This window comes from Polistes dominula, unplaced genomic scaffold (assembly GCF_049000335.1).
Source record: "Polistes dominula isolate Pdom_NZ unplaced genomic scaffold, Pdom_raw_medaka contig_33, whole genome shotgun sequence".
Classification (NCBI taxonomy): domain Eukaryota; kingdom Metazoa; phylum Arthropoda; class Insecta; order Hymenoptera; family Vespidae; genus Polistes; species Polistes dominula.
Window position 1 is genome coordinate 3,476,969 of NW_028300998.1, and position 27,649 is coordinate 3,504,617.

At 36.9% G+C, this 27,649-nt stretch overlaps 1 protein-coding gene across 1 annotated transcript; it reads right to left on the bottom strand.

The window, feature by feature from the left end:
- Positions 1 to 201: 201 nt before the first annotated feature.
- LOC107067707 (Sex combs reduced) lies at positions 202 to 26,783 on the bottom strand. The gene is made up of 2 exons (XM_015323467.2): positions 22,404 to 26,783; positions 202 to 4,266 (listed from the first exon to the last, which is right to left on the bottom strand). The coding sequence occupies exons 1-2, from the start codon at positions 23,230 to 23,232 to the stop codon at positions 3,962 to 3,964; spliced, it is 1,134 nt and encodes a 377-aa protein (XP_015178953.1). The 5' UTR covers positions 23,233 to 26,783; the 3' UTR covers positions 202 to 3,961.
- Positions 26,784 to 27,649: the final 866 nt, after the last annotated feature.

Here is a 27,649-nt window from a genome sequence, read left to right on the forward strand (position 1 = left end):
TTCGTCGCGGTCGACGGACGAAACCGGCCGAATTCTCTTTCTTTCTCTTTCTGTTTTCTTCTCTTTCCTCATCCTCCCTCATCTTCTTTCGAACGAATTAGAATTGAGCCGAGAGACGAGGACCCCGAGTGCGTCGCGTTGGAAAGGTTTCGTTGCAAAGGGGGGGGGGGAGAGTGGGGTTCGAATCGAATGAGATCAAAGTTTGTCTTCTCTTATTGTGTGGGCTTTTTTTTTCTTTAGTTTCTCAGTACGTCATACCATTTATATATATATATAATAATTATAATTTAAATTATGTATTTATATATATATATATATATATATTTATATATATAATTATGTAGCCTTACGCGTATGGTGCTCTAGATTACGTAGATGTAATAAGTAGGTAGTTTAGTTTAGACTATTACGTATATTACATGGAATGAAGTAACATTTCAGAGACGCTACGTGAACATAATACTTGAGCTTAATTAAAGAAATAGAAACAAATAAAAAAAGAAAAGAAAAAAAAATAAATGAAAAATAACATGGAGAACGAATCTTTCGCACCCGACGTGTAAATCACGAAATATTTCGATTTTTTATTCAATCCTTTTTTTCTTTATCCCTCTTTAATCTTAACTTTTGTCGACAGATCATAAAAGGATCTTGCTTTGCTCGTACTTATTTAAATACATTCGATACAACATATTGAATGCACGTTAATATCTATTTATGTATGCAAAGAAAAAAAGGATTAAAGAATCTAAGTTTATTTCGGAATTTCACGTTTCCCACATATGGTGCCATCTCGGACATAACATATTCTGTTTTTTTACGATACGCATCGCTTACAAGTTTAAATTTTACAACGCGTTTTTTACAACACGCAGCGTGAACAACAAAAACGTAATAACGAAACAAATAAAATACATTATTAACACTGGACCAGGTCATTAGCAACAGACTCACTCTCAATATAATAATAATAATAATAATAATAATAATAATAATAATAATAATAATAATAATAATAATAATAATAATAATAATAATAATAATAATAATAATAATAATAATAATAATGATAATAATATCAATCGTATCAATAATAATAATAAGAATAATCATGTAATAATAATAAAATTAATAATATTAATAGTAAATAGTAATAGTAATAATAATAATAATAATAATAATAATAATAATAATAATAATAATAATAATAATAATAATAATATAATAATAATAATCGCTATGTATTAATTAGTTAAATATTCCTAAACAACAGCAAGACGGTAATGAAAGAACATTTCTTAACGATGTTAGAGTATAGATCGATAAGTGAATTCTCGTTCATACGATAAAATCGCTATTTACGTGCGTTTTCATTCGTTCGAGGAAAGAAGAAGAATCGTTCGTGATTCGTTCGTTTCCATCCTCTCCTTCCCCTACCATAATTCGAATGCGTCGATAAATTAACAAACAACGAAGTACTCTGCTCTTTCGTTAACGCCTCGCCGAGATAACGTCGTTCAATATCGCGTTGTTCAATTATATTCAATAATTATGTACAATTCATCGTTAATCTACTTTATAAAGAAACCTCCTCTCGCCAGTCGCGTAATAAAGCGTCTGTTCCGGTCATAAATTCATTTTTATTTTTTATTTTTTATTTTATCTTTACTTTATTAGCTTTCTCGTTACCTTTTTAATTTCTTATTCTTTTTTTTTTCTCTTTATTTTAACTTTAAACACATCGATATATTTTAAGAATCCCTGTATTATTCCGAATTTGCTTAGCACGTCGCAATCGCACGCGACTTCTCGATCTAAAGCATAAAATGAATCTCATTCATTCTGTCTGTCTTTCTCTCTCTCTCTCTCTCTCTTTCTCTCGTTCTCTCTCTCGCACTTTAGTTTGTTCCTACGTTTTTTCTTTCTTTTATTTTCTCTCTCTCTCTCTTTCTCTTTCTCCCTTTCGTTCTTCCTTGTATCACAAGAATACACTCACACGTATACGCGTATGTATATAACACAAGCACAACGAGAACTTTGGAACGCTCGTCGTTAATTGAATTTTTTTACAGACTCGAGCCAAACGGCTGAAAAAATCTATTTTTCCAACTGAAATGATCGATCGATATACTCAAAAATAATGATTTCGATTTGATATTCGAGATAATACATTTCTACACGATCGAATCTTATCTTTTTTTTTTTTTTTTAATTTTCTTACATATTAATTTATTTATTTATTTAATTATTTATTAATTTGTTCCATCGCTTTTAATTGTGTAACAGCGAAGAGACGGGAAAAAGATTGGGTTTTACATCTATTTTTTATCTGATATATTTAAATATCTTACCGAAGAGATAAAACGTTTAATTTAGAACGATGGTTCGAAATAAACAGCCAAGTTGTTAAGGAATTCTTTTTTTTTAATCTAACAATAAGTCGACAAAGATTTATTTAATTCTTTTTTTGTTTGTTTCATTAATAGGAACGAGTTACATTACGGTGCAAACTATTTACAAAGAGCTTGCAGCGCCTAAGCTGCCCACCGTTTCGTTATCGAGTCTTTTTTTATTTAATTTTTATGCCTGATCTTGATTATTCCTTATGAATACTTTCTCCATAAATGAGAAAGTATAGAGAAGAAAAGAAGAAGAAGAAGAAGAAGAAGAAGAAAAAGCAAAAACAATTACAGGCTATAAAAATGAGTATTTGTTCGTATTTATTATATGTCTAAATATTGAGCGTAAAATAGTTGTAAATAAAAATCACTAATTAATAATAATCTAGAAAGGAGTTAACTAATTTGTACACGTCAACTTTACAATTGAATTTTCTCAGATAATCATTGCTCGCATAAATCGAATTAATCTTATCGAAACGAATTCGATTTAATCGTTAAACGAATTGAGTAAATTTCGTTAAGAGAATGTTAAGTCGAGATGCTTAGCGATATTCGAAAATGTCGCGTTTAGACCGGAGTATATTAATTGGCGAAGAAGGTTTCGAGTATTTATAGGCACCTTACATACTAGGAATAGTGACTTCAACGTGCAGATAGAAACTGTTTCCTCCTACCATCGCGTCGAATTCATCGTCGAATGGACACATTCGATAGAAGATTTCGAGAATAAGTAGCGAAGCGGAGAAAAAGTAAATAAGTAAGTACAGGACGATCCGAGAGAGAACAAAAAAAAAATAATATACATGTTCGATTATTCATCCGTTTTTATCAATTATCGATTATTAATCCTTTTATAAATACAATTCGTGTTTATTTACGGATCATGTGAAACAGTGTGCAGCCAGACAAGAGGACGAAGATAATTAAGTTTCACTTTTACAATCGAGAATTTCATTTCTTATATATTTTTTTTCATTTTTTCGTTTGTTGTTTTTGCTGTTGTTGTTATTGTTGTTGTTCTTAAATCATTAATGTCTACCCTTAAACTAGAGTTTCGATTATCTCACCCGCTGAGGTGGGCTCTCATAAGGTACGCAGAGAGGATCATTTCGAAATCTTCCCATGCGTTTCACCTACGTATATATGAATGTATGTATATTTGTGTATACATGATTATACGTGAGAGTCCCTCAGAGCGCGTCCAGTCTTAAATCGGGCGCACGGCACTAAATTCGCAGAAAATTTTGGCTTCCCTTCAACTTCGAATAGTTGCTTTGTGACATAGTAATCGCTTTCGCTGAACAAACATGCCTACGAATTTTCTGTCTTCATCAAAATTGAACATTTTCGAAGAAGAATATTCTGAACATTTGATAAGATGGAAAAGAGAATATTTTTCGTGGCAAGTTAATCGCGATTAGACGAAAATGTCGAGCTCGCGAATCCTACTGGAAACGAAGCGTCCGATAGGAAGGAAAAGCCTTTTAGAAGTTCTGCTCGCCGTACATCCCGGGAAAACGGACAGCGTGTGCTCCGAGCTCGGCGGGCGAGAACTCGTCCTATGTGGCCAAGTGAGCAAACTGGCCTGGGTGCGGCGCAAATTGGTAAGGGTGTCCGTACGGCGACATGTGGTACGGTACGATGTTCATGCTCGCCATCTTGTGTTCTTTCTTCCACTTCATCCGCCGGTTTTGAAACCAGATCTTGATCTGACGTTCCGTCAGGCAAAGGGCATGGGCAATCTCGATACGACGCCGCCTCGTCAGGTAGCGGTTGAAATGGAACTCCTTTTCCAGCTCTAAAGTTTGATACCTCGTGTAAGATGTCCTTTGTCGTTTCGTTTCGCCATTTGCGTTCACCGTGCCTGTAACCAAGAAACAAAAATACATTTTAGTATATGTAAAAAAAGAGAATACCTTGAAAAATAATAAAAGTGAATTTCAACGGAAAAATAATAGTTCCTTGTTATTTATTTTTTGTTCTTTATTTATCGAATGTTAGAATGAATATTCAAGGTTTACGTAAACGGGATGTAATTCGTGTAATTAATGTATCTTCTTAAATACGTAATAACTCGGTTTATCTAAATGTATATTGAATCGTTTATGTTGTTTCCTTGAAGATAATTAAGTATAGTAGAAGAAATAATATAAGACGAGTACAATAGAAAACATATGTAAGAACTGTTTAATTGGGAGTTATCTAATATATTGTTTTAATCTTCATCGATCAGAAAACATGTTTTTTCATTTATGTATGAAACCATGAAATAATTTTTAGAAATACAATCAAGGATATCGTAAATAGTTTTTTTGGAATTTGTTTGACAAAAGAAAAAAAAAGGAATAAAAAAATCGATACTTTTTACACGGAAGGAAGAAGAAGGGCGAAGAAATAATAAAAAGAACGGAAGCGAAGGATGCGCGGATGGAAGCGTGACGAGCTCGTTAATTATTTCAACGAGTCGTGGTTAACGTCTTGGCCGGTGCCACTGGATTGCAAACTGGTCACTTGGCAGCTGTTTTACCTATTTGCTTAGCACGCCTCGGCCATAAATAATTTCGCAACGCTATTATTACGATAGTGTACCACGCCTATTGCATTCAACTCATCTTACACGTTTTGATGGAAAAATTTCGAGCGATCATTTTAATCGAATACATCCTACCAGAGTGTTACAACTTACACGATAATGATATTAACTTTCTATTTTCTTCTAAGAGTAAAAGTAAGCTTAATTTTTCTTTTAAGAAAAGACTTTAGAAACCCTTCACACAGCACATAAATAGCTACACTCTAATCCTTGTCTTCTTCGAGAGAGCACAAAAATAATCTAATCCGTAAGATCAGTCGTCTCTGCATGAAGACAGAGAGAGAGAGAGAGAGAGACAGCAGACGAAGACGACTGGCTATGGAAGATGATCGATGCTTAAATAGAAATGTTTATTATAATAGAACGACAAAAGAATAGAAAACTCCCAGAAATGTGCTTATCAACGACGGAAGAAAAAAACATAGAGAAAAATCATGAAACTAGTAGTTGCATGAAACTAGTAGTTGCATAAATCGAACGTGAATATAGGATAATTAGCATATGAACGATAGGAAACAAGACGTCTAACATTTATCTTAACTATAATAAAAATAGAATTGTAGAACAAGTGCATTAACAAGTATCCACTTACAAATTCCAATAGATCTCAATCGAATAATTAAATAGATTCATTAATAAGCTTGCTCGTTACGATGTAACGGTATTATAGATCCTTCGAGTATAGAATAAATTTATACGGAGGAGTATGATATCGCACGAAATGATCTTGAAAATTCGTGGATCGATACACGAATCGACAGCTGGACGATTCGGTTGAGCGAATACGCAGGTGTTTCCTTGATATCGAACAAGGGAGGTGTTCGCGAAGACTCGTTTGCGTGGGCGCCTCCTCCTCGCGTTGATGCGGATATTAAAGAGTCGCTTCATTTACAACAATAATGAATACGCTATTAATAGTGAGAGCGAGAATTCTCTTGGGAGAATTGAACGGGTTCTCTACTCACTCCCATGCATTTCTGAGTGAGTGCGTGTGGCAGACAACCGCCCCACGACGACTCGTTCTAAGCGCCGGAACGACCTCCGAGTCAGTGTGAGAGAGAAACAAATAGACAGAGAAAGAGAGTGTGAGAGAGGGTCGGAGGGAGGGAGGGGAACGGCATTCATGGCGGTTAAGGGAGCTTTCATACGGTGATCAACGATTAGCCCGAAGCGTTTCTCGCTAACATCCCGCGCTTTTCACGATGAATGGTTAATAGACGAGGATACTCAAGATGATGAACGTACACTTTCGAGATCTAAACTAATGTTTATTGGCAAAGATTCCCTGTCAACGTTTGTCAATAAAAATGTTTTTTTTTTTATTTTGCTTTCTTTTCATTCTTTTTTTCAAAAGAAATTTATACAATATAGCGAGTTATTTGATGTTTTGACAATAATAGGATATGAACGACTTTTCGAGATCAAAGCTAATGTTTATTGGCAAAGATGCAGTGTAAATATTTGCGAATTGATATGTAATATATTTTTGTTCATTTTAAATAAATCTATTTAATATCCCTCGTCATTTTAAAATTTGACAATAATTTATACTAAAATCAAAATAAATCTTTATTTTCCAACAAGTATTTCTTATTGATCGATAGTTCGCAATTTGCACTAAATGATTTTAATAGAAGGGCGTAAAGTTTTTAAAGCTTATTTTCTCGATAGAACGTTTTTGCATATAATTTTGAAGGGAATGCAAAAGAGGAGCTTGAAAATGGAAGAAATGAAAAGAGTAGTGAGTATATATATAGAGAGAGAGAGTGTGTGTTAGAGAAAGAGAGAAGAAGACAGATAGAGACAGAGCTTTCACAGTGGCTGGTCAATGGGCGCCGAACGAGCTTAATGACCGGTCCCTCCGTTGAGCGTTATCGCTTTCCTCCCGATGTAGCACGTCGCTTGCTCGTACAGTCTGACTTTTTAATAAATAGCGTTCCCGCTTTCTGGGTTGCTCGTTTCGGTGTGCATATCGTTCGTCCGACACACCTACCCGTTTTGTAATAGACAAATGGAATTTCTCTTTCTCGCTCTTTCCTTCTAGTTACGAAAAGAGACGAGTCGTACGTGGCTAACAAAACTGGCACGCGTAACAACGCGTTGGAGGATCCAACATGGCTTCTCTCTCTCTCTCTCTCTCTCTCTCTTTCTATCTTTTTCTCTTTCTTTCTTTCTTTCTCTTTCCTCTCTCTCTCCTTCGCGATCCAACTTTCATGCTATATCTCTTTCTCTCTGTCTCGTTTGCCTTTAGATCCTGATGTATCCTTTCCGGTGATTAATTGCCGTCTGTGTCTCGTCGACGTCGATGCAGCGAGGATGCACTGAATAGCTTGGATGAAGGTTGCCGAGAGACATTGTAACTTCTCGATCAGGCATGCTGCAAGTAATGTACACCTTTCTATCTTCTTTTATTTTTTCTCTCTCTTTCTATCTTTCTTTTGACGAGCTATATCAAGTTTGTTGGGTGGTAAGTCTTTAAATTGTGAGATTGTAAGATACATATAGTAGGCATGTCATCATTCTTCAATACTTTTCAAACTTTCAATAAGAACGAATATTCAATCATAATGGATATGCTTCATCGAATCAACAACTCTAAGTTTATACGAATGAAATGATTTTAACAAAATCTTGTGAAACCAAGAAAGATCTCAAATTATTTCTTATTACACGTGGTCCCAATCTGTTGAAATGTTTTCGAGGAGAGAGAGAGAGAAAAATGAGATATTTGACAATTGAAAAAAGTCAACTTCTAACGAAAGAACGTGGGTTATAGGTAAAGGGGTGATCTGTGGAATATCCGGGTCTTCACGAAGTTTTACTAGAAGGGTCGATGGAGGTTAGGCCAGTCGAGTTCTTAGTCGAGCAGCCGGTCCGTCAGTCAATTGGATCGTTGAGACACGACGGTGACACGTCGAGTACAAGACTTTTCGGGTGCGAATACATGCGAGCTGCGCAAGGAGTTCTATTAAGAGCAAGCCACGAAAACGCTAGACGACAGGAGGTGACATCGAGACGGCTGACACGACATGGACCTGCGCTTAACACGTTTCTCTCTCTCTCTCTCTCTCTCTTCTTTCATTCGTTCATTTTACCCTTCTTATATCTCTTCTCTGTCCTCTTTCTTCAGCATTGCGACAGATGCTGAACATTTTTACTCGGCTTGCCTTTAAAACTTTTTTCACGTCTAAACGTGATTTTTAATGGACCCGATATAATTCGGGCGATCTCGTAAGATCGAATTTCATTAAACATCTTATTCATCTTTCTTTTTATAAATTTTAATAAAAACGATGAAGTTAACTTTCTTTGGAACTTCTATATGAATCTCTTTGCTTCCTCTAAACATCTTACGTATATGTGGGTGTGTGTTTTACATATATTCTATTTGGAGTTCAACTGAACATTAAGCGATCGTTGAGATGAAAATTCACCGAGTAGGAAAATGATTTATACGATTACCCTGGTTACAAAAAGAAGAAAAGGATCTCACCCTCGAAGACTATCGCGCTCTCGCATTCCGGGAGTGCAACACATTTCTGTATATATGAGTCTGCTTTGTGTGTCTGTTAGACATCAGTATGTTAGTCCCGAGAGCAATTTCTACGAACGTATATATATATACCCCTTGCCACCCCTAACCCTTGCAACATATCTGAACTGTTATCTGATACGAAACCAAGCATAGGCCCTATCTAACCTTTTCATCTACGCGATCGGTCGAAGAATTCCAAAGAGAGCAACGTGCTTGTTCAAAATTTTGCGGGCTAATGACAGCTTAAGGAATACGAAACTTAGCACACAATTTTATTCGACTTATTGCGTCTATAAAAAAAATCCCCGTTTCTACTCGTGTTAGCTTTTATTTGTCTTCTTTTTAACACAAATGAATCCAACGAAAAGATCGCGTTAATAATTCCATCCTTTACCCACAAAGATAGACGGCAGGAAATTTCGATTCGACTTAAAGGTAATAAATCAATCTCACTCGTTTTTGGTTGTATAAAAAAAAGAAGAACAGAAAAAACAGAAAAAAACATATAAAGAGACAGTGAAAGGGAGAAAGAGAGAGAGAGAGAGAGAGAGAAAGGAGGGTCGATAAATCGGAGATAATTAATTATGCGAATTCGAACGTCTCGGTCGGAATATAGGCGGGTTAAGTTCCGGACTGGCACGGTTGGTCCTGGGACATCGAAATTCAACGTCGCGTCGTCGCACGGATGTTGGATCGATAAGGGAGACCGAGAACGATCTTTCATTCTAAACGATAATCGTCCTAAGAACCATTAGGTTTTACGAGGAGCGAGAATGATAAAAAGTCATCGACAGGACATATCGGTGTAAAGACGATGTAAATCGTGAACTTATCCGATATCCACGGGGGAGGGAGAAAGAGGGAGTGATCTGACGTCACGAAGAAACATCTTTCGAAGTTTGGTGCTCTTGAGTCTCTCTAATCCAAGCTTCATTGACACTGCCGACAAAAGAAGTGGAGAGGTTCATAAATAACTCGGCCAGTTTACCAGGGCCATTATGCAATTATGATTGCATCTTCGTAGCCTAGGTGGTCCATTCCTTCAAGATCTCGCGTCCACCTCCGTCAGATAGCGCCTCAAAGAACTTGTCGTTACATCAGATCCGAATATATGTATTATTATATACACGAACGATCTTCCTTTCGCATTGCTTTCTCTCTCTATCTCTCTGTTTCTTTTTCTTTCTTTTTCTCCTAGATTCGATCTACTACGTTTATCAATGGAATTACGATAAACCATCATCGTTATTCTCGCCATCTCGTTTCGAGCGACTTCGTTGATCTGCCTGATCTTCTTTCTAAGATTGTTCTTTTTTTTTAAGAAAGAATTTACTCCCTGAATAACTGAGTACGTAGATATCTCGGATGCATAATGCGGTCTATTAGTCATTGAACATTTACTCTCTATAAGGAACAAGTATACATATTGTATTGTAACATGTAACATCGACTGAGAATAGTTTTTCATATTTTATCAATCTATTTTAATAATAAAAATATATTTTTATTTTTATTAATCCTTTATTTAGTAGTAATGATAGAAATTGACACTTGTTAACGACCGATTCAATTGAAAGCGGATTCATCGCCAATACTGGTTCGGTTAAATCAAAATCACAAATTTGGAATGTAGAAACAATGTTTCTATTTTTACTTTATAGCATCGTCTTAGTAAAGATCCGATGAGTAGTTAAAATATTTTATTTGCTAGTTGTGTTCCCAAGAAACAAAAGTAAAACAAAGGAGGCTACCGGTAGATAAACAATTCAAAAATTATAACACCTTTGTATATTATAGATATTATAAGTTTAACGAGTATACTAATAAATCGGTTATAAACGTTAAATGTTCCAAATATATTCTAGAGTGTAAACTGTTGACAGTTTTTCATTGTTCTTAGCGAAAATCTAAAGAAAAAGAGAGAGAGAGAGAGAGAAAGAGAAAGATGTCTAACGCGATGATTTGGCTAAGAGCCAAAATTCTAGACTGATATCGCCCACAAACTTTCGCCAAAATGTTGAGCGAAGGAGTGTCCGCGAGAATCAGTCTATGAGCAATTTAAATTTACCTAGGCGTGTTTTGCGTCACTCGGCCACCGTCCGGCCACCGTGATTTGTGATCTTTCCGTAGTTTCGCAGCTGCCCCCAGCCGATCGTGGGCCAAAGATCGCAAGCGAAACCAACGACCTGTCGACATTCCTCGACGAGGACGAAACGCCTTCTATTCCTCCTTCTCCTTCCTCTATTTCTCTTCCCACTCTTTCTCCTTCCAATCCACGATCCACCTGTTGTCAAGACGTCCACGAAATCTTTTGGATCTGTCGTCTTTGAGATCGAGAAACTACTATTCTATTTCCACGCGTTAAACACAATTAAACACTTAAAGCCTCTAACTTAAAGTCTTGTACGATATTTTCTTCATTTTTCACAATTTTACATTACTTATTTTTCTACTTATTCTCAATATGATATGCATATAAATATTTTTATCTACGCTCTTTATTTGAATTTATGTTTACAGTCTTCATGATAGTAGAGAAAACTCGTTTTGTATATGTAAATAATATTTTAAAGATCAGGCTTAGCGAGATAGACCGAATTAGGTCATCGGAACGGGAGGGATTCTTGCTGCTAACACATTCAACTTGGTTAAACGAGTATGTTTATACATACATATATGTATATATGTATGTATAAGTGTGCATCGGACAGTTATAAATAGATTGAAAAACTATTGCTTTTCAATCTGAATGGCACGGCAAGCGGTGTTCTCGCGAAGGGTGTGTTTCGAAAGTGAGAAGTGGAGGGGTGAGAAGGTTTACCAAGGGTGTACGAGAACGAAGCGTGGAAAGACGAAGAAAGACGAGGAGGTAAAGAAAGAGAAAGAGGGTAAAGTGGGTTTGGAAGAGGGAAAGAGGAACGGATTCTCTCTCGACGAAGCTTTTATACTAAAGTTTGGTGAGCACCCGCCGGTGGTCGCCTCGCGAATCATTTGTTATCTTCCACGAGAAAGCTCGCTGACGTAAATAGGTTTGTTTCTGGCCCCTTTAAACGCTTCACAATAATCCACGCGTACCCAAATTCAATTAACGCCTTGTCTTCTATCTCTCTTTCTCTCTCTCTCTCTCTCTCTTTCTCTCTATCTCTCTTCTTTCTCTATTTGTCTTTCTTTCTCTTCCTTGATGTCCGTTCACTTTGTACTCCTTGACGTACGCGTACCATACCACAGTGTCATCATTTTATCTCTTTCTTTTTATTTGTTTTTTTTTCTTACTTATTGTAAAGAAACGTACAAACTGGCGAAATGTTCATAGATAATCTTTAGTTTTTTATCATGATAATGTTCAAAGAATGTTTATTACAACATTGAGTAACTATTGCTAATGCATCAATGCATGTATTTGCACAATTATTATTAATATAGAAATAATATAATGTGAAAGAAAGATTCAAATAAATAAATGTAAAGAATATAATATTATCAAAAAAAAAAAAAAGAAAAGAAATAAAAATCCGAGTATTATCGATATTCCAATACAAACACATTCGCGTGCAAAAGAAAATACGGTCGATCGTTTCTCATCGGCGACATCGCGAAGAATGAGAACACGGCGGCCATGCAATCACCGTTTATAAACAAAGTACAAAAACAATTCGTTATCACTGATATAGTTCCTTGCTTTATGAAAGAGAATTTTATTATCCTCGTTCTCTCCTCCGATGTTGTTTTTCGAGTCTTCTCTCTCACACTCTCGTTCTCTTTCTTTCGTATCGAATCCAAACGCACGTGTGTACACAGTTTGTGTACGTAAGAAACTGTCGTGCTTGGCGAGGGGATTACTTTATACGAAAGGGAGAGTGAGAGTGTATTTATGTATATATACATATATATAAATATTAAAAAAAAAAAATACAGTAAGAAAGGGAAAAAGGGACAAAGAGAAAAGGAGAAAAAGAAAGAGATAAAAGAGTATATGTTACATAGAAAGAGAAAAGAAGTTTCGCGTGGAAAGAACGGGTCCTTCCTTGGGAGAAGAATCGAGGAAGAATGGGAGATAGAGGATACGCGTCTCCATCCATCAGACTGCGGTCCGATCGGTCGACACACGCGCAACTCCCAACCTCCGAATGCATTATCTTTTCCTCGACGTTACTCTCTCGACGTTACTGCGAGTTCCAACGACGAGAAGACTCCGATCTTTTGCGTAACCTCCACCTCCTTTCCCTGCTATTCTCTTCTCTTCAACGATCGAACGTCGATCCATCGAGTTGTTCGCGAAGCTCGCGAAAACTGCGGGGTTTCGATGTGGGTGATCGAGATCGTTCGATCTTTCGATCGGATCAAAGTTTCTACCTTACCTTGGTAGATTATATACATGAATCGATGAATGGGAACGATCAACTTTTTCAATCGTTTCAAATCAAATTAAATATTATTCCTTATGAGATCGAATACATGGAAAATTTATTTGAATCATTTTTCGATTTAAACAAAAATTGATTTCTATAAGAGATATTCATTATCTTATTAAATTTAATTTAAATATTTTATTTGAATATAATAATATATATATATATATATATATATATATATATATAGGTAGAGATATATTTAAAAGACGAAATATGTTCGATCAGTTACGGTAACGTTACGTAATAATTCTTAGCTGTTGTCGACGATACGCGTGGCTTTCTCTCTCGAGGCTGACAACGAACGCCAGCACCCACGAAACGTATGAACGAAAATTATATACGCTCTTACATTCCTGAGTTTGCCCTCGATAGGAATAAATCGATTTACGCTTGGCTCGCACACACATACATACACAAATATATATAGGGATACACAAGTAAAACATGCACACGATCGTTTTTGTTCGACCTTAGGCAGAGACTCGCATCGGCGCGTCGCACAGCGCTACGCGCACTCTACTCTCAACGAGAAAGAGAGAAAAAGAAAGAGAAACATGTAGAGAGTCGCAGCTGACTGTATTGTTCCCACTGAAGGTAAGTCATTAATTTTCCCTCAGCAAGAATGCTTCCCGTGACGCGCACCTCTCTACGTCTCTCTACGCGTGTGCGCGTACCTATGAACGCGTCGAACGTGCGTTTGCTTTCTTCTTCTTTTTCTTCTTCTTTCTCGATTAATACCACAAATTTTCGTTTATTCTTCTCTTCTTAGTTTCCCTCGACACACCCTTTAATTTCAGCTACATTTTTTCACCATATCACGAATCTCTTAATAATTGTAAACGAAATTAATTAATCAAATCTCTCGAAAATAATCATTAAATATCTAAGAATTTATATCTACACAAAAAAAAAAGAATTTTATTTCAATTAAAAACGAACAATAATTATGTACTAACATAAGATTATTACTCGAGTTATTTTCTAGAAATAAAAATATATTTTTTCTTATTTAACAACATGCTGTGTTTGATATTTCAAAATTGTGAAAAATTAGTGAAATCATACGTGATCCATTCTATACATAGACATTTAGTTGATTTGTTAGCTAATATAAAACACAACGAATGTCATCAATGAGAACGGTATTCCTAAGGATCAATCGTGATATCATAACATCCGACGTAGCATCTGTTCCCTATTTGACGGCGTGTTCGCGAAACGTGGGAGCATAAATCTCATCGAAAAGGGGCGTCTCTTTCCGGACACCACCCGAACTTAGTGTCCCAAACTCTCTCTCTTTTTCTCTAGCAGGATGTCCTATGAATCATGCAGTACCTATGTTTTAGCTTGGGTTGTTCCTCTTAGGAGGCTGTCCGATTTGATCGTCCATGGCGTTCGTCCTGGTTACTCTGACTCGCCGCCAAGCCGGTGGCGAGTCTCTCAGAAGAAGCTGCGATGGTACCTAAGCCTCGCACCAGCATTTATTTATGGTTCAGGGTTACTAGGGTGTAAACGGGATCGTCGGAACACCGCCGGAACACCGTCGGAACACGCTTATTTCGTAAAGAACGGATACTACATACGGAATGAAGTCTTCCTCATACTACTAGTTTTCGTGTGAACTCTCTTTTCACTCTACTTTAAGGATAAGAATATTCAGAGGATAAATCAAATACTGTTGCTTTAACTTTAAATCTTATTAATTGATGATATTATATTCATTACAATATAATAGTATAATAGTATTTATCGATCGGTTGATTCATATAATTTAGGATGAGAAAATTATCTTTGATTTATTCTAATGAAAAATAAATGATTTAGAGTTCCGCGTCGATATATAAAACAAACAAAAATTGTATGCATTAACGTTGATAAATTATTAATAGAATTTATCGAGATGACGACCGATGATAGTAATGGTCGATTTTATTCATTGATCAATCGGATCTATCATTATGAGTGATTATTTCTCTTCATTAGAAATTAAGAAACAATCTATGATTTATATTTTCTTCCTATTAAAGTCGATCTTATAAAGTTCTTATTGTTAGAATTTGTTGAATCTTATAATTATTACTACGTCGTTCTATCAAATGAATCGCATTTAAAGTTAGTAAGAAAAGAAAATAGATCAGTCTGAAGCAATCGGGAAGACGTTTTTAAAGTTGTCACGCGAACTTAGACTTTTAAAATAGCGTGATTGTTACGATAATAGGCTACCGAAAATCGAACTAACGTGAAATGAAGTGCATAGGAAACGATTTTCTTGGTAAAAAGAAATCGTGAATGTACAGTAACGTTTACACTTATAAACACATACGGGAACAACGAGTGACAGGCTTGGTAATGAATAATGTAAACTATTTTGAGAAACTAGACCATTCACTTGATGTATATCGACAAAAATTAACATTTCTATATCGAACGCATGGAAAATCAGTAGACAGTATCGCTTATGTGGTGTCCTTGTTGGTATAACCACGCGTCAACTTGGAAATGTTGTAGTCGTAAATATGTTAAGTTATAAACAGGGCTGACGTGTGCCACTGCGACGATGATTTTATCATTGATTTTCCTTCTGTCATTGGTGACTTTAATAATCGGCACATTTGTATTTCTGTATACTTTCTATGACACAAAATAGTCCAACAAATTAATTCAATGTATTCTAACTCGGGATAGAACGATGTGAGAAAAATTCAAATCTTCATCTTCCATCATTGTTAACATCTAATTTTCTGTATACCCCCGTTGAGACGATAAAATAAGCTGATATTCGATCTTGAAAAGAAAAACAACAGTCGGCACGCGCTGCTCCGAATAACGTTATAATAAATTGTAATTGTTTTTACATATCGAAGAAAATAATCAAATTAGAGAAAGTTGTTTTTTTATATCTCCTTAAAAATTAACATTATCTTAAAACACATATTATAATTAATTACATATATTTCTAAAACCTTAACAAGCAAACAATCCTATTATAATTTATCAATTAATTTTATTAAGTCAACGAATAATTTTTAAACAATGCTTTATGATAAAATACTGAATAATACGCGTTTCTTCAAGTTTAACTGGCACGTAAAGAGTTCTCTAATCTCAAGAGGCCAAACGATCCTATGTACACGCGACTTATTTATCTTTGAAAATCGAGATGTCCCGACGACGATGATTCTCGCACGATTCTTGAATTACACAGGCTGGAAATAATCGTCCGTCGTGGAACACGAGCGGCGCTATTAATAAACGTCGATGGATCTTCGGGAGAAGTATCAAACGGCTCGACTGGTACTTGGCATTGCGGCGTGTACGATGCTAATGCTCCGTCTTGCCGCGTAGTTGAAATATCATCTTATCTTATCGTCCATGGCCATTCTCCTCTGGGCCTATCCTTTTATATTAATTCTATTACACTTCCTTTTATTATTACTCAGAGACTAAAGAAGATAACGATATATGCGCGTGGACATAAAAAAATATCGTTATAAGTAAAAGAAAAAAAAATTTCTTTCCCTTCTCTATTTCTCTTTTTTCATAGTAATAATAGTAATAATAATAACGTTCAAGTCGAGTTATTAATTTTTTGATACCTACTAAATAAAAGTAGTACCAAAAAAAGGGACATTCAAAAGTACACACATGTTAGAAGATCGTAAAATTTTCTAGATCGCTTTTCATGGTTGGTGCTTCAGAAAAGCATCACGCCACGAACAAGAACGCAATGCCTTTAGAGAAAAAAGAAGAATTGAGTTTTAGGGATAGATTCTATAAATCGGTTTGGCAAAAGGACACACATTCGTTGGTAATCATTGTATTCCTTAGCGTTATGTTGCGTGAAAACCACTGAAAGAGAGAGGATGATAGAAATTTCTATTTCTCTCTCTCTCTCTCTCTCTCTCTCTCTCTTTCTCGTTCTTGTATTGAAGAGAGGAAGGAAGAGTCAACTATAGAGTACGGGTACCTCCCCCCGATTCGCAGGCAGCTCGTAAATTTTCGGCCGAAGGAAATCTTCGTTGGAGAGGGTTCGTCTGGCAAAAGGGCGACTGCAGGAGCATAAGGATCAAGGATCCCTGTGGCGCCCGGGCCACGCAGCAACAGGCGGCCCACTTCGCTCCCGGCACACATCCATTACCCCATCGGCTTATCCGGTTTACACCATGACCGCCCCCTCCAGTGATCTCGCTCGCGTACGCGCTCGCGAACAAGCTCTATGAAAATTTATATCCTAATAAACGATTTGTACGCTACTTCAACTTGATTCCTCGTTAGTATTTGCGATTATATTATATATTTAGCTATTCTAAATATTTATATAGTAATTTTTTATAACGTTAAATTATTCAATTAAATAAATCTTTCTTTAACATCAGCTTATGAGTATATATTTTTTTTTTATGTAAGATAGTAAAATATTATTTAAAAAGCATATGTCAGTAATTTTTAAAGAGCAAATCTTATAAAAATGTTATTAATTAATGTTGAATTCATATTTATTGACAAATGATGTTAATTAATTTACTTTTAATGTCATTCTTTAAACTTTACAGATGAATTTATAGAAGATAAGTAATTAATGATTGTATCATTGAATGATTGTAGAATAATACAATTATTTGTACGAACTACTTTGTTTTTTTTATAATAAATGTTATCTACATTCAGATGAATACGAATAAGGAAAATAAAAGTGCGAAGAAAATTGACAAAGATAAATAGGGAGCCGATCTGCATGTAGCCCGTGCTGCATAGTAAGCGTTATGATAATCATCGCAGTACCTAATTATCGTGAAGCGAATAATCGTGTAATTATTTTCTTCTTCAGTGGATGATCGGTTAACGCACCGATAAGCTGAAAGAGAAAGAGAGAAAGAGAGAGGTGAAGCAAAGGGAGGTAGCAAACCCATTTCGAAGGGGCTTCCAATAGCGGATGGGTAAGCGGAAGGTGGCTTTGCTCGTGGAAGGCATAATTATAGGTCGATCATTTTGCCATAAATATAAGCCATGCAAAGGACTCCGACGTAAACCGATCTTAGTTCCGACCAATCTCGACGCGAGCTAATTATTGAAATATTCTTTTTTCTATATAGTATATTTTTATTTTTATTTTCATTCCTTGTCAATTGTCATTTTAATAAATTTCACGATTATTTTAATGAATATTGTATTTCATTAAAAATTTAATTGTTTATATGAATTAGTTGAAATAAATTGGTAATTCTAATTGTAAGTTATATTAATCTTAATTTGAAATAATCATTCTAATATGAATAATGTGAAACGATTGATAAAGAAAAATAGTCGATGACATAAAAACACGCACGTCTCAATTCACTCGATTTCAAGATATACCACTGCTTACTGTAGATTCGTTCGTTCAAAGGTCGAAGCGATAAACGGAAGGTAGACTTCGCCATGAATGGCATAATTGCAGGTCGATCGTTTCGCCATAAATAAGGCCGCTCGATGGCCCTCGAGGAAAGGCCAAGTTCCGTTGGATCTCCGATCGGAATCAAGGGTAACCACTAACGCGATTCCCAAGATACAAATTCGTCTACCATTTGGTACTAAAACGATTCTCGATCGAATGGAAATAATTCGTAAATAGAAATGAATGTCCAAAATTGATATACGTATATTATAAATATGAAATTTTGTCATTGAATATAAATATAAATATAAAACATAAAAAATATTTCACCTAATTTTTTACAATATGTGGGATAATGAAGTATATTTGTTGTTCTATTTGTTAAGAGTATTCGATAAAGCAGATAAAAATGGTCACGTTCATGATCACGCCTATAACAAGTTCAAGTGCGTTAATATGAAGAAAATGTTCTCAATTGCGGTGGCACAGCTAGCAGGCATTTTCGCTTCGTTTGTTTATTCAAATTTGATGCTTAAACGTATATACATCAGCACCGATCTTCAAAGCGCGTCGCGACGGCTGGAGGGACTCGTAAACGGAACATCTACGTGTTGTTGAACACTATCCTTAACGGCGAGCTTTGACGAATCAATTATTTCCCCTCGATGCGTATCCGGATTGCTTATTTTTGTTCGTCCCACTTCGTATATTCGTAACGTCGCTTTTGTTCGAGTCCTTCGTTCTCTATTGCTTAACACGCGTGTGCTATTCGAGGATTGTGAATTCGAAAATATATCGAAAGACAACTGTAAAATTTTATATTTCAATTATTATCTCTTATAGATTCTGTTATTGAAATTTTTTCACCTTTTCAAATTATTTCTATAATATTTTCTCAAATCTTTGTGACTTGGAAATGAATGAACTCTTAAATCATTAAACTCTGCAGGTTAAACCTTTCTTAGTTATCGAAGGTTAGAATCTTCTTAGTTGAAACTATTTCAAATATTTTCGAAAATCTAGTTGACTTCATCATGACAAATTAACTCTTTAATCATAGAACTCTACCATGTGGACTCCTCTGAGCAAGATAAAGGATACAAAATGGACATTCAGGTGTTGAGCTCTAAAAGGTTTAGAAAAGAAAAGGTTTAGACTAATAAAATGACCTTGAGCTCTTTTTCATTGTCAACAAAATTTTAAATGAATGAAAAGGGTAACATTTAACCTTAGTCCAGCAGGCAGTCAAAAAGGATATAGAAGAGAATAAGAATGGAAAGAACAGCATGAGTTTAGAAAAAGGCATTTGCAGACACATCTGAAAATCGTCGAGGCATAACGTAATTGCTTTTAAATACGTAATCGTGCTTTGGAAACTACCATGGTTTTACGCAATTCTTTCGAAACTCGTTAAAATAGTTAATTCGAAGATAGTAGGGGAAAAAAAGAGAAGAGAGAAGAATACAAGAGTCTAATTACTTTTAAAATCATACTTTTATACCTTTTTAATCATCCGAGAAAGAGAAAATAAAGCATGCTTATATTTCATAGGATAAGTAATACGAGTTACTGGTAAGCGAATTGAGTTATCAAGTACATAATTACTGTTATTTAGATAACTTCAAAATTAATGACAACCATATCCTATACTTAATTCCAATAATTACAAATTGAATTTATATCCTGAATGAAAGAACGAAAAAGCTATCGATCGTTTTATACATATACTGGATCATTACTTATAAATGATCGTTTCTTTGATTATTTCTTGTCTCCATTGCTAGTAATATAATATAATGATGAACCTATATTACAAACACCGAAACGCTTGATCTCTTCAAGCATTAAATCGTCTTCCAAAAACGAGTTCCCATGAAATCATTAATTTCACTAAAATCGATTGAAGTGTTAATAATTATCTAACGATAAGAACATTGAACGATTCCGTTAGAGCAATCTCCTCTGTAAAATATTTTTAAGATATCCATGAAAAATAATTGATTTGCAAAAAAAAAAACTAATGATGACAAAGAAAAAGTACCAAATATTAAAGAGTATAAAATAAAAAAAAAATAGAATTATTTGTGTACGTATGTATTTATATTGTGTGTATCTCAGGCCAGAGAGCTCGCGAGAGATCAGAAACCTTTGCTTTTCGTGGCCCGTTTGGGGGCCGAATCGAAGAGAGGCCGAGATTTTCGACGAACCTCTAAGCCTTGTCTTGAGATGAAGAGAGAGAAAGTAAGAAAGAAAGAAGGAAAGAGTGAGATATATATATATGTATATATATATATATATATAGAGAGAGAGAGAGAAAGAGAGAGAAGCAGGAAAGGGCCCCCCCGCGCCTTACAATGCAGTCTGATTTATGGCCCGGGCGCACATACATAGAGTTACACACGATATCATAATACCATTAATTCTTCGTCAAATTCCCCGCTGACTGAATCATACTGGCCGCGCAGTAAATCACGCGGGCGACTAATGTGAGCGCGACCAGCGCGCTGTCTTATCTTCTTTGAACCGCGGGGGCAGGTGGATCCCGTCTTGGCTCCGTTGAATTACTCTTACCCCTTCGACCCCTTCACCTTATTCTTTCTCTTTCTTTTTTTCTTTCTCTCTCTCTCTCTCTCTCTCTCTCTCTCTGTCTCTCTTATATTTCTTTTTTTCTTTCTTTTTCATACATATGGAACGACAACAATTCTTTATCCCAGACTCATCCCGTTAACTTTCCTCGATTTACACGGATTTACGCAACACTCCAAATTCTCAACACAATGTTCCATCACAACATGACAATTCTAATGCTATTTTATTACTTCATCGGGTTCTTAAGAAGACTAATTTTCTTGCTCAACGCTTTTCAAATGATAGATAAGTTTGCGTATTATTATCGATCATTGTTCTGTTTATTGCATCAATTCGTTTTGAATTTTGGAAAATTGATTTAGGATATGCAATATTATTTAACTAATATAAGAATTATATACTTGATTTATTTTTTTTTATATATAAAATATCGTTTATTAGAAATGATAATGACTGAATAAGTCTCTTTATCTTTTTTTACTTTCGAATAAATTTAATAACGCGTTAGATATCATTGAGAGGAAAGAAACATTCACCGTTCGTTGCGTGAACGTTTCGAGTAAGATTTACCAGATTTTTATGGCGATTAGGTAGACTAGCAGCTAAATACCGATAGATCCATCGTTCATGCAAATGATGTTGGAAATGCTGTAGGAAGAATATTTTCTTTTTCATTTTTTTTTCTAATATTTTTTTACATGTATATTTGCGTTACGGCACATTATCGCTAACTGTCATACTACTGACAACATCACAAATCATATGTTCTCGCTCATGGTTTTTATTTTTTTATATTTTTCTTTTCTTTTTTTATTTTTTTTTTATTTTTTGCTTAACGTGTTTACATACTATTACCATCGAGAATCATAAAGATTTATTGGCTAGTGGGTGGAAAATACTCTATGACGCTTTCGGAAATAGTTTCCTTCGACGCGAAGTCAATATCGATTGAAAAACTCTAAGAAAAGTCAAATTTTTTTATTTTCTACCCTTTGATTTTTTGCTCTTTCTCTTTCTTCTATTTTCCCAACAAACGCGATATTTAAATTTTCATCATTTACGAAGACTATACATGATCTTCATGCGAAAATTGTATTTAATGCTTGTGTCATCAAATTAAACTGGGTATGAGTAATCGCATCATTTAGACTCAAAAACGTAGAATACTTATTTAAAGATTTTCAATATCGATTAATATTTTGATATTTCTCTGATAAATCCCCAGGTGCCTTCACACCGAGGATAGCATCGTTTACCTTTTTGCTATACAGGTTTAGCTACTCTCAGATCCTGTTAGCAGTCCCAATAAGTGCTGAGACTATAGGCGTATCGCGTAATTGCTGATCCGTTGCTACCAGTTAAGATACTATAATCGCGCTCAAGATCGATGGATCGGGAAAGGATTCATTATATATGATAGATCAGATTGCGTTTGCTTTTGACGCCTCGTTCGAAGCTAAAAAGTTTCGAGTATTATAAAGAAAATAAATAAACTTACTTTGTCCGATGTGAACCCTTTTCATCCAAGGATAAATCTGGGGTGGATTGCTACCAGAAGGGTTCACCTTGTTCGACGAATTATTCCCAGTGCTAGAGGTGCTCGAGGTTGAGGATGCTGGGGAAGAAGCTGAGGATGCTGTCGTAAGCGTTGAATTTCCATCGGCAACGTTTCTTGGCGTTCCACTAGGAGGTGAAGCCGCGGATGCTGCCGCGACGGAGGACCTCGATGAGGTTCCTGGTGGCGAGGTCAGACCTGAGGCTGATTTGCTCGTACCAGGTGCAACCAAGGGCGTTGGACTGTTTCTCGAGGTGGAAGTTGAGAGGTCCTGTGGTGATGCTACACCAGTGGAGGAAGTCGAGTCGGCGTACTTGCAGCTCGATGTTGAAGGCGCAGAAGGCGCGTTAGCGGCTTGAAGCAAGGGGGTTGTTGGATCTTGATGAAGCTGTGCTTGCTGTTGCGTCTGGGGATGGTGCTGTTGGGGATGATGTTGAGATGGTGGCTGATGCATGCTGTGTTGTGCCGAAGTAGCTGTGGCATTCAACCTCGGTTGTGGCTGAAGTTGCGTGTAGTCTATCATGCCGGATGGTGCTGTGTGTTGCATTCCCGAGGCAGGAGTTGCATACGGATGTTGAGGATAATGTTGCTGAGGGGAGTAACATGGTGTCGGATAACTCGTCGCCGCAGCATTCGGATTGTAATAATCTGCACCAGCTGGCGATGCCGCTTGCATTGGTTCTCCGGGTGAATTCGGAGTAGGCCTTTGCTGCTGAGGTTGTTGGCCCGCGTAACATGACGCGAGCGAATTGACGAACTGATACGAGCTCATCGTTCGCTACTCTCTTCGTCCTTCTTCGACGTCACTAAACTAAGCTTTTCGCACGTCCCGATGTAAACGACATTCACGATTTGCACAAACCGTTAGATTTTTTATCTTTAGCTTGTCTTTTACTTTTCAAAAAAAAACCTTTTTAGACGAAAATGATTTTCTTCATTGTTCACCTTTTTCTCACGTAATCACCGTTTTGTATTCTACGTAACGTCACAATGAGCCAGCCTCTGTTTACAAGGATCACGTGGGCCTTCCCCAATAAAACTGTCTTCTTTTTTACGACTTCTCTCCGTCCTTTATTCTCTTTCTATCTATCTTTTTCTTTCTCTCTGGAACCTGCCTACCTAGAGAGAACTCGGGGTTCCAGTCGGTGGTAGCACGTGACAGCGAACTCGTTGGTTCGCTCCATTGAAAAGAATTGTTCTTTTTCGTTGTGTTAACCAGAGAAAGACAGAGAACTCTCGTTCGCGTCGCACTACGAGAGCTTTTACACGTTATCCTCTATCCGAAGAGAGGATTGTTTCTATCAAATAATTATCCTCGATAACAATTAAGAATGTTAAAATGGTACACGTGATAAGATAAGAGAAAAATAGATAAAACGGTAAAAGGATAGAAAAATAGAAAAGGATAAAGAGAAAGAGAAGAGATAACGTTGAGGATCGCGGAGATAGTTTGTTGTATGCGCGGAGGGTGGTTGATGTCGTACTGAAGGCCTCGCCGCGATCCAAAGGCCGGTGTGTGCGGTAGCTTGTCACGTGCCCGCGCTCTCTGCGTGTCAGAGGAGAACGCCTCGACCAATCCGCGCCGTTCGTCAAACCTTGATTGGTCTCTCCTGCCGGCGACGAAGGATTCTTCAAGCCAGTCTTCGTGGTGGTATTAGTAATATTGGAAGTAGTAGTAGTAGTAGTAATGTCGTGATCGTAGTCGTTGTCGTCGTCCGTCGGCTCGTAGCAGCTACAGCAGACGTCGTTTCTGCTGCTGATGTTGCTAGTGGTGGTGCTGCTGGCGCTGCGCCGCTCGTGTGCCCGTCTCGAAGCCCGACATCGTCGACGTCGACGTGACGAGAGCCAAGAGGGGTGCGTGAACGTACGATAGAATGAAAGAGTAAGAGATCGAGAGAGAGAGAGAGAGAATCGAGAAAAGAGGGAGGAGAAAGAAGGAGAGCTTTCGTGGAGGAGAGGGGATGGCCGTCGCTACGAAGGGGGCTAATGGAGAGATATTCGGGAGCCCTCGAGCAAGGACCCTGGTGGGGGCAGCCCTCTCTCCCTTCGCTGGCAGTTCCTCTCTTTCCTAGCTCGACGTCACTGACAAGTAGTCTTCCGCCTGCTCGACAAAGGGGGTAACGCGTGCGCGCGCGCCCCCTACCGCGGTTACCCCGAAAAAGGGGGTGGCACGTTCGTTCCTTCTCGTGAGAAAGATATAGAGAAAGAGAGATAGAGAAAGAGAGATAGAGAGAAAGAATTAGTGTCTTTCTTTTGATATTCTTTTCGGCTATTCTCAAAGTGTTCTTCTTCTAGCTGAATGATCCTAATTCTTACGATACTTTGAGAGAAAACAAGTCCACGCAACAGCAGTTACTTCGTATGGCCGATGAGGAGAAGACGAGAATGAGGAAGAGGAAGAAGAAGAAGAAGCAGAAGAAGAAGGGTCTCACATAAGTCAGCCCCGGCGACCGTGTCTGACAGTTTTATGAGAGTTTGATAGTCTCCACCGTCGTTCCTCTCTTCTCTCTTCCTCTCTCTCTTTCTCTTCTGTTCGCGAGCACGGTAGTTAGAGAGGGTAGAGAAGAAGAAGAGAGAGAAAGAGAAAGAGTGCACTGTTGAGAGTAGGAGCAAGGGAGACACGCGCACTACGCACTCTTTATTGTCCCATAAATTCAAACCTGTTGCCCATGGTTGAAAGAGTAAAAGAGAGAGAGAGAGAGAGAGAGAGAAAGAAAGTGAGTGAGAAGGAACAAAAAAGAGAGAAAGAGAGGGCAGGCCCGGAACGGAATCCTCTCCCAATCTCGATTCGATTGACGCCCCCGTTATCGCTCGTGTAACGCCGAAACCCGAACGCAAACTCGTAACTCACTGAGGCCGACTGTTCGGTGAGCCTTCGGACTCTTGCCGGCTCCGCAGAAAAGCATGTGTGACGTAGTAGCCAGTTGGTCAAACGGTGGGGCACACCGCCACGGCTGGACGTAGCGTGTGGACGAGGAGGAGTAGTAGTACCAAGAAGACGAAGCCGGACGGAGGAGGGCACCGGAGGAGGCGGAGCTCTCCTTCGACTCCTCGAGCCTTTCAACGTGATAACGCGGCTTCTCTTTTTCTCTTTGTCTTTCTTTCTTTTTCTTTAACTTTTATTTTTTTTTTTTTTATTTATTTATTAAATTTAAAAGATATTCAAATATTTCGTTTAATTTTTTAAATTTAATTGCTGTTGATCTTTCTATTGTTGTTGTCCTGGAGAACAGCTTATGAAACTTTGCTTCGTTTTGTGTGTGTATTGTGTGTGTATGTGTGTAAGTCTATCTCTCTGTCTCTTTCTTTCTCTTTCTTTTAAGCGTGTGGTTTGTGAGGAATATTATGGTTTAGTGCGCCAGTTGCTCACCAGATGTGGTGAGCGTGGCCGTTCCTGTTGAGAATCGTGCTTCGCCCGCCCCCAGCCGCCCTTTCTCTTCAATTCTACTCCCCACTATGTCTGCTTGCCCCACCGTGTGCCACTCAACCCCACTCTATATATCACTCTTTCTCTCCCTCTCTTTCTCCCACGTTCTTTTCAAATAGCATGTCGTGTATAGCTTTCCTTCTCTTTCCTTTTCTTTGATCAGGATTCTGTTCTCCCCTCTACCAAGCTTCCCTTGCATGTCACTCTTTCTCTCTCTTTCTTTCTCTATCTACACGTCTGTGTGTGCTCCCTGTTTGTCCTACACCTCTTTTCTATCCTTTTAACCTTTTTTTTTTTACATATGAACCACGCGCTTCGTATGAGCCTATAAGATGAGACTGACGGTAAATATGGAGAACTCTTTCTACAATTATATGCTTCATCTTTTTCTTTGTTCTTTTTTAGAAGTGTTTTATGAATAATCTGATTATTATCATAATGGTTTACTGTTTGATATAAATAAACTTTATAAAAAGAAAGAAATTATCTAAAATCAATGATCTAATTGAATGAATGATTAACAAAAAAAAAAAAAAGAAACAACAGGAACATTTAATTCTATTTTTACACGATAAATACGTTTCCAAAAAATAAACAAATTTTGCGTTAAAATATATACTGTATCTATAGAAAAATACTTTTTGTTTAACTCAGATGAAGTGCATTGTAAAACAAAAGTTTCTTCTTAGCATTTGATTGATCATGTTAAATCACAATCATGTAAAGAAAGTTCATGTAAAAAGAGAATTGGGAGTATTTATTATCCATTAATTGCATAAAATAAAGCTTACATAATTAAAATTATAATTTCCCTATAATAATCCTTATTACTATAATTTAATATTTATGTATACTTCTTTTTACCACTGACCGGTAGCTATCGTGAAAAGATCTTTAGGATGAAAATTTATGGTAGGGTAGTGGGAGTGATCGGTTCTCGAGTAAAGGCAGGAAAGATCAGGTTGCTTGGTGGGGAGAATGAAAAAAGTCGAAGAGGAACAGGCTATTTTTGTTCGATTCAAGACGGCGCATCGCCTCAGGGCAGCGTGTCACTCTTTCGTTGGGAGCCCCCCTCTCCGATTAGAATTTCTAATCAAGTCGTCGCAGGTGTAAAAAAACGTATCGAGACCTTCATGAATCACGTGTTGTAAAACAGAACCGCCGAGAAACACGTGTATCTGTTGTACTCTTGGTTGACTGTGAGCATGCTTTATGTACTACTACTTTCCCCTCCCTTTCATTCATCTCTATCCTGTTTCCTGTAAGCGTCGCCTCGCTGTCTCTATCGAATGTCCAAAAGACGACTTCACTAAGCTGTTATTATCATCAAAATAGAGTTTCAATCGTTTCGAAAATATGTCGGCGTATCTTATTAGTTGACATGGTAATGTTGAACGGTATTTCAAATTAATTGATCTGACGATCAATATAAATTCTTTTATACGTATGTCGTGATTATGCCAATGTGTGTGTGATCTTTTTTTTATATGTTAATATTTTAATTATATTATAAGATATCAAAAAGATTATTACATAAATTATGTTACAACAATCGTTGGCTAAAAGAATATATTTGTTAGATATATAAACGTAAGTATTTCACAGATAAGGGCTGATGCACATAACTGAGAAAACGCGTGGAAAAAATATATTCAATTCGAAGTTCACGGGGTAAGACACGGTGCAGAAAAACCAATACGTATCCGCGTGCCGGCCATGATGGATTGCCCAAGCTATGGGAAACTATCTGTCAAGCACAATA

What these genes read in the sequence shown, in the direction of transcription:
- LOC107067707 (XM_015323467.2), bottom strand. Translation starts at nt 23,232, where the DNA reads ATGAGCTCGTATCAGTTCGTCAATTCGCTCGCGTCATGTTACGCGGGC. An exon ending in AAGGGTTCACATCGGACAAA is followed by an intron (nt 4,267 to 22,403) that starts GTAAGTTTATTT and finishes TCTTGGTTACAG; the next exon opens with GCACGGTGAACGCAAATGGC.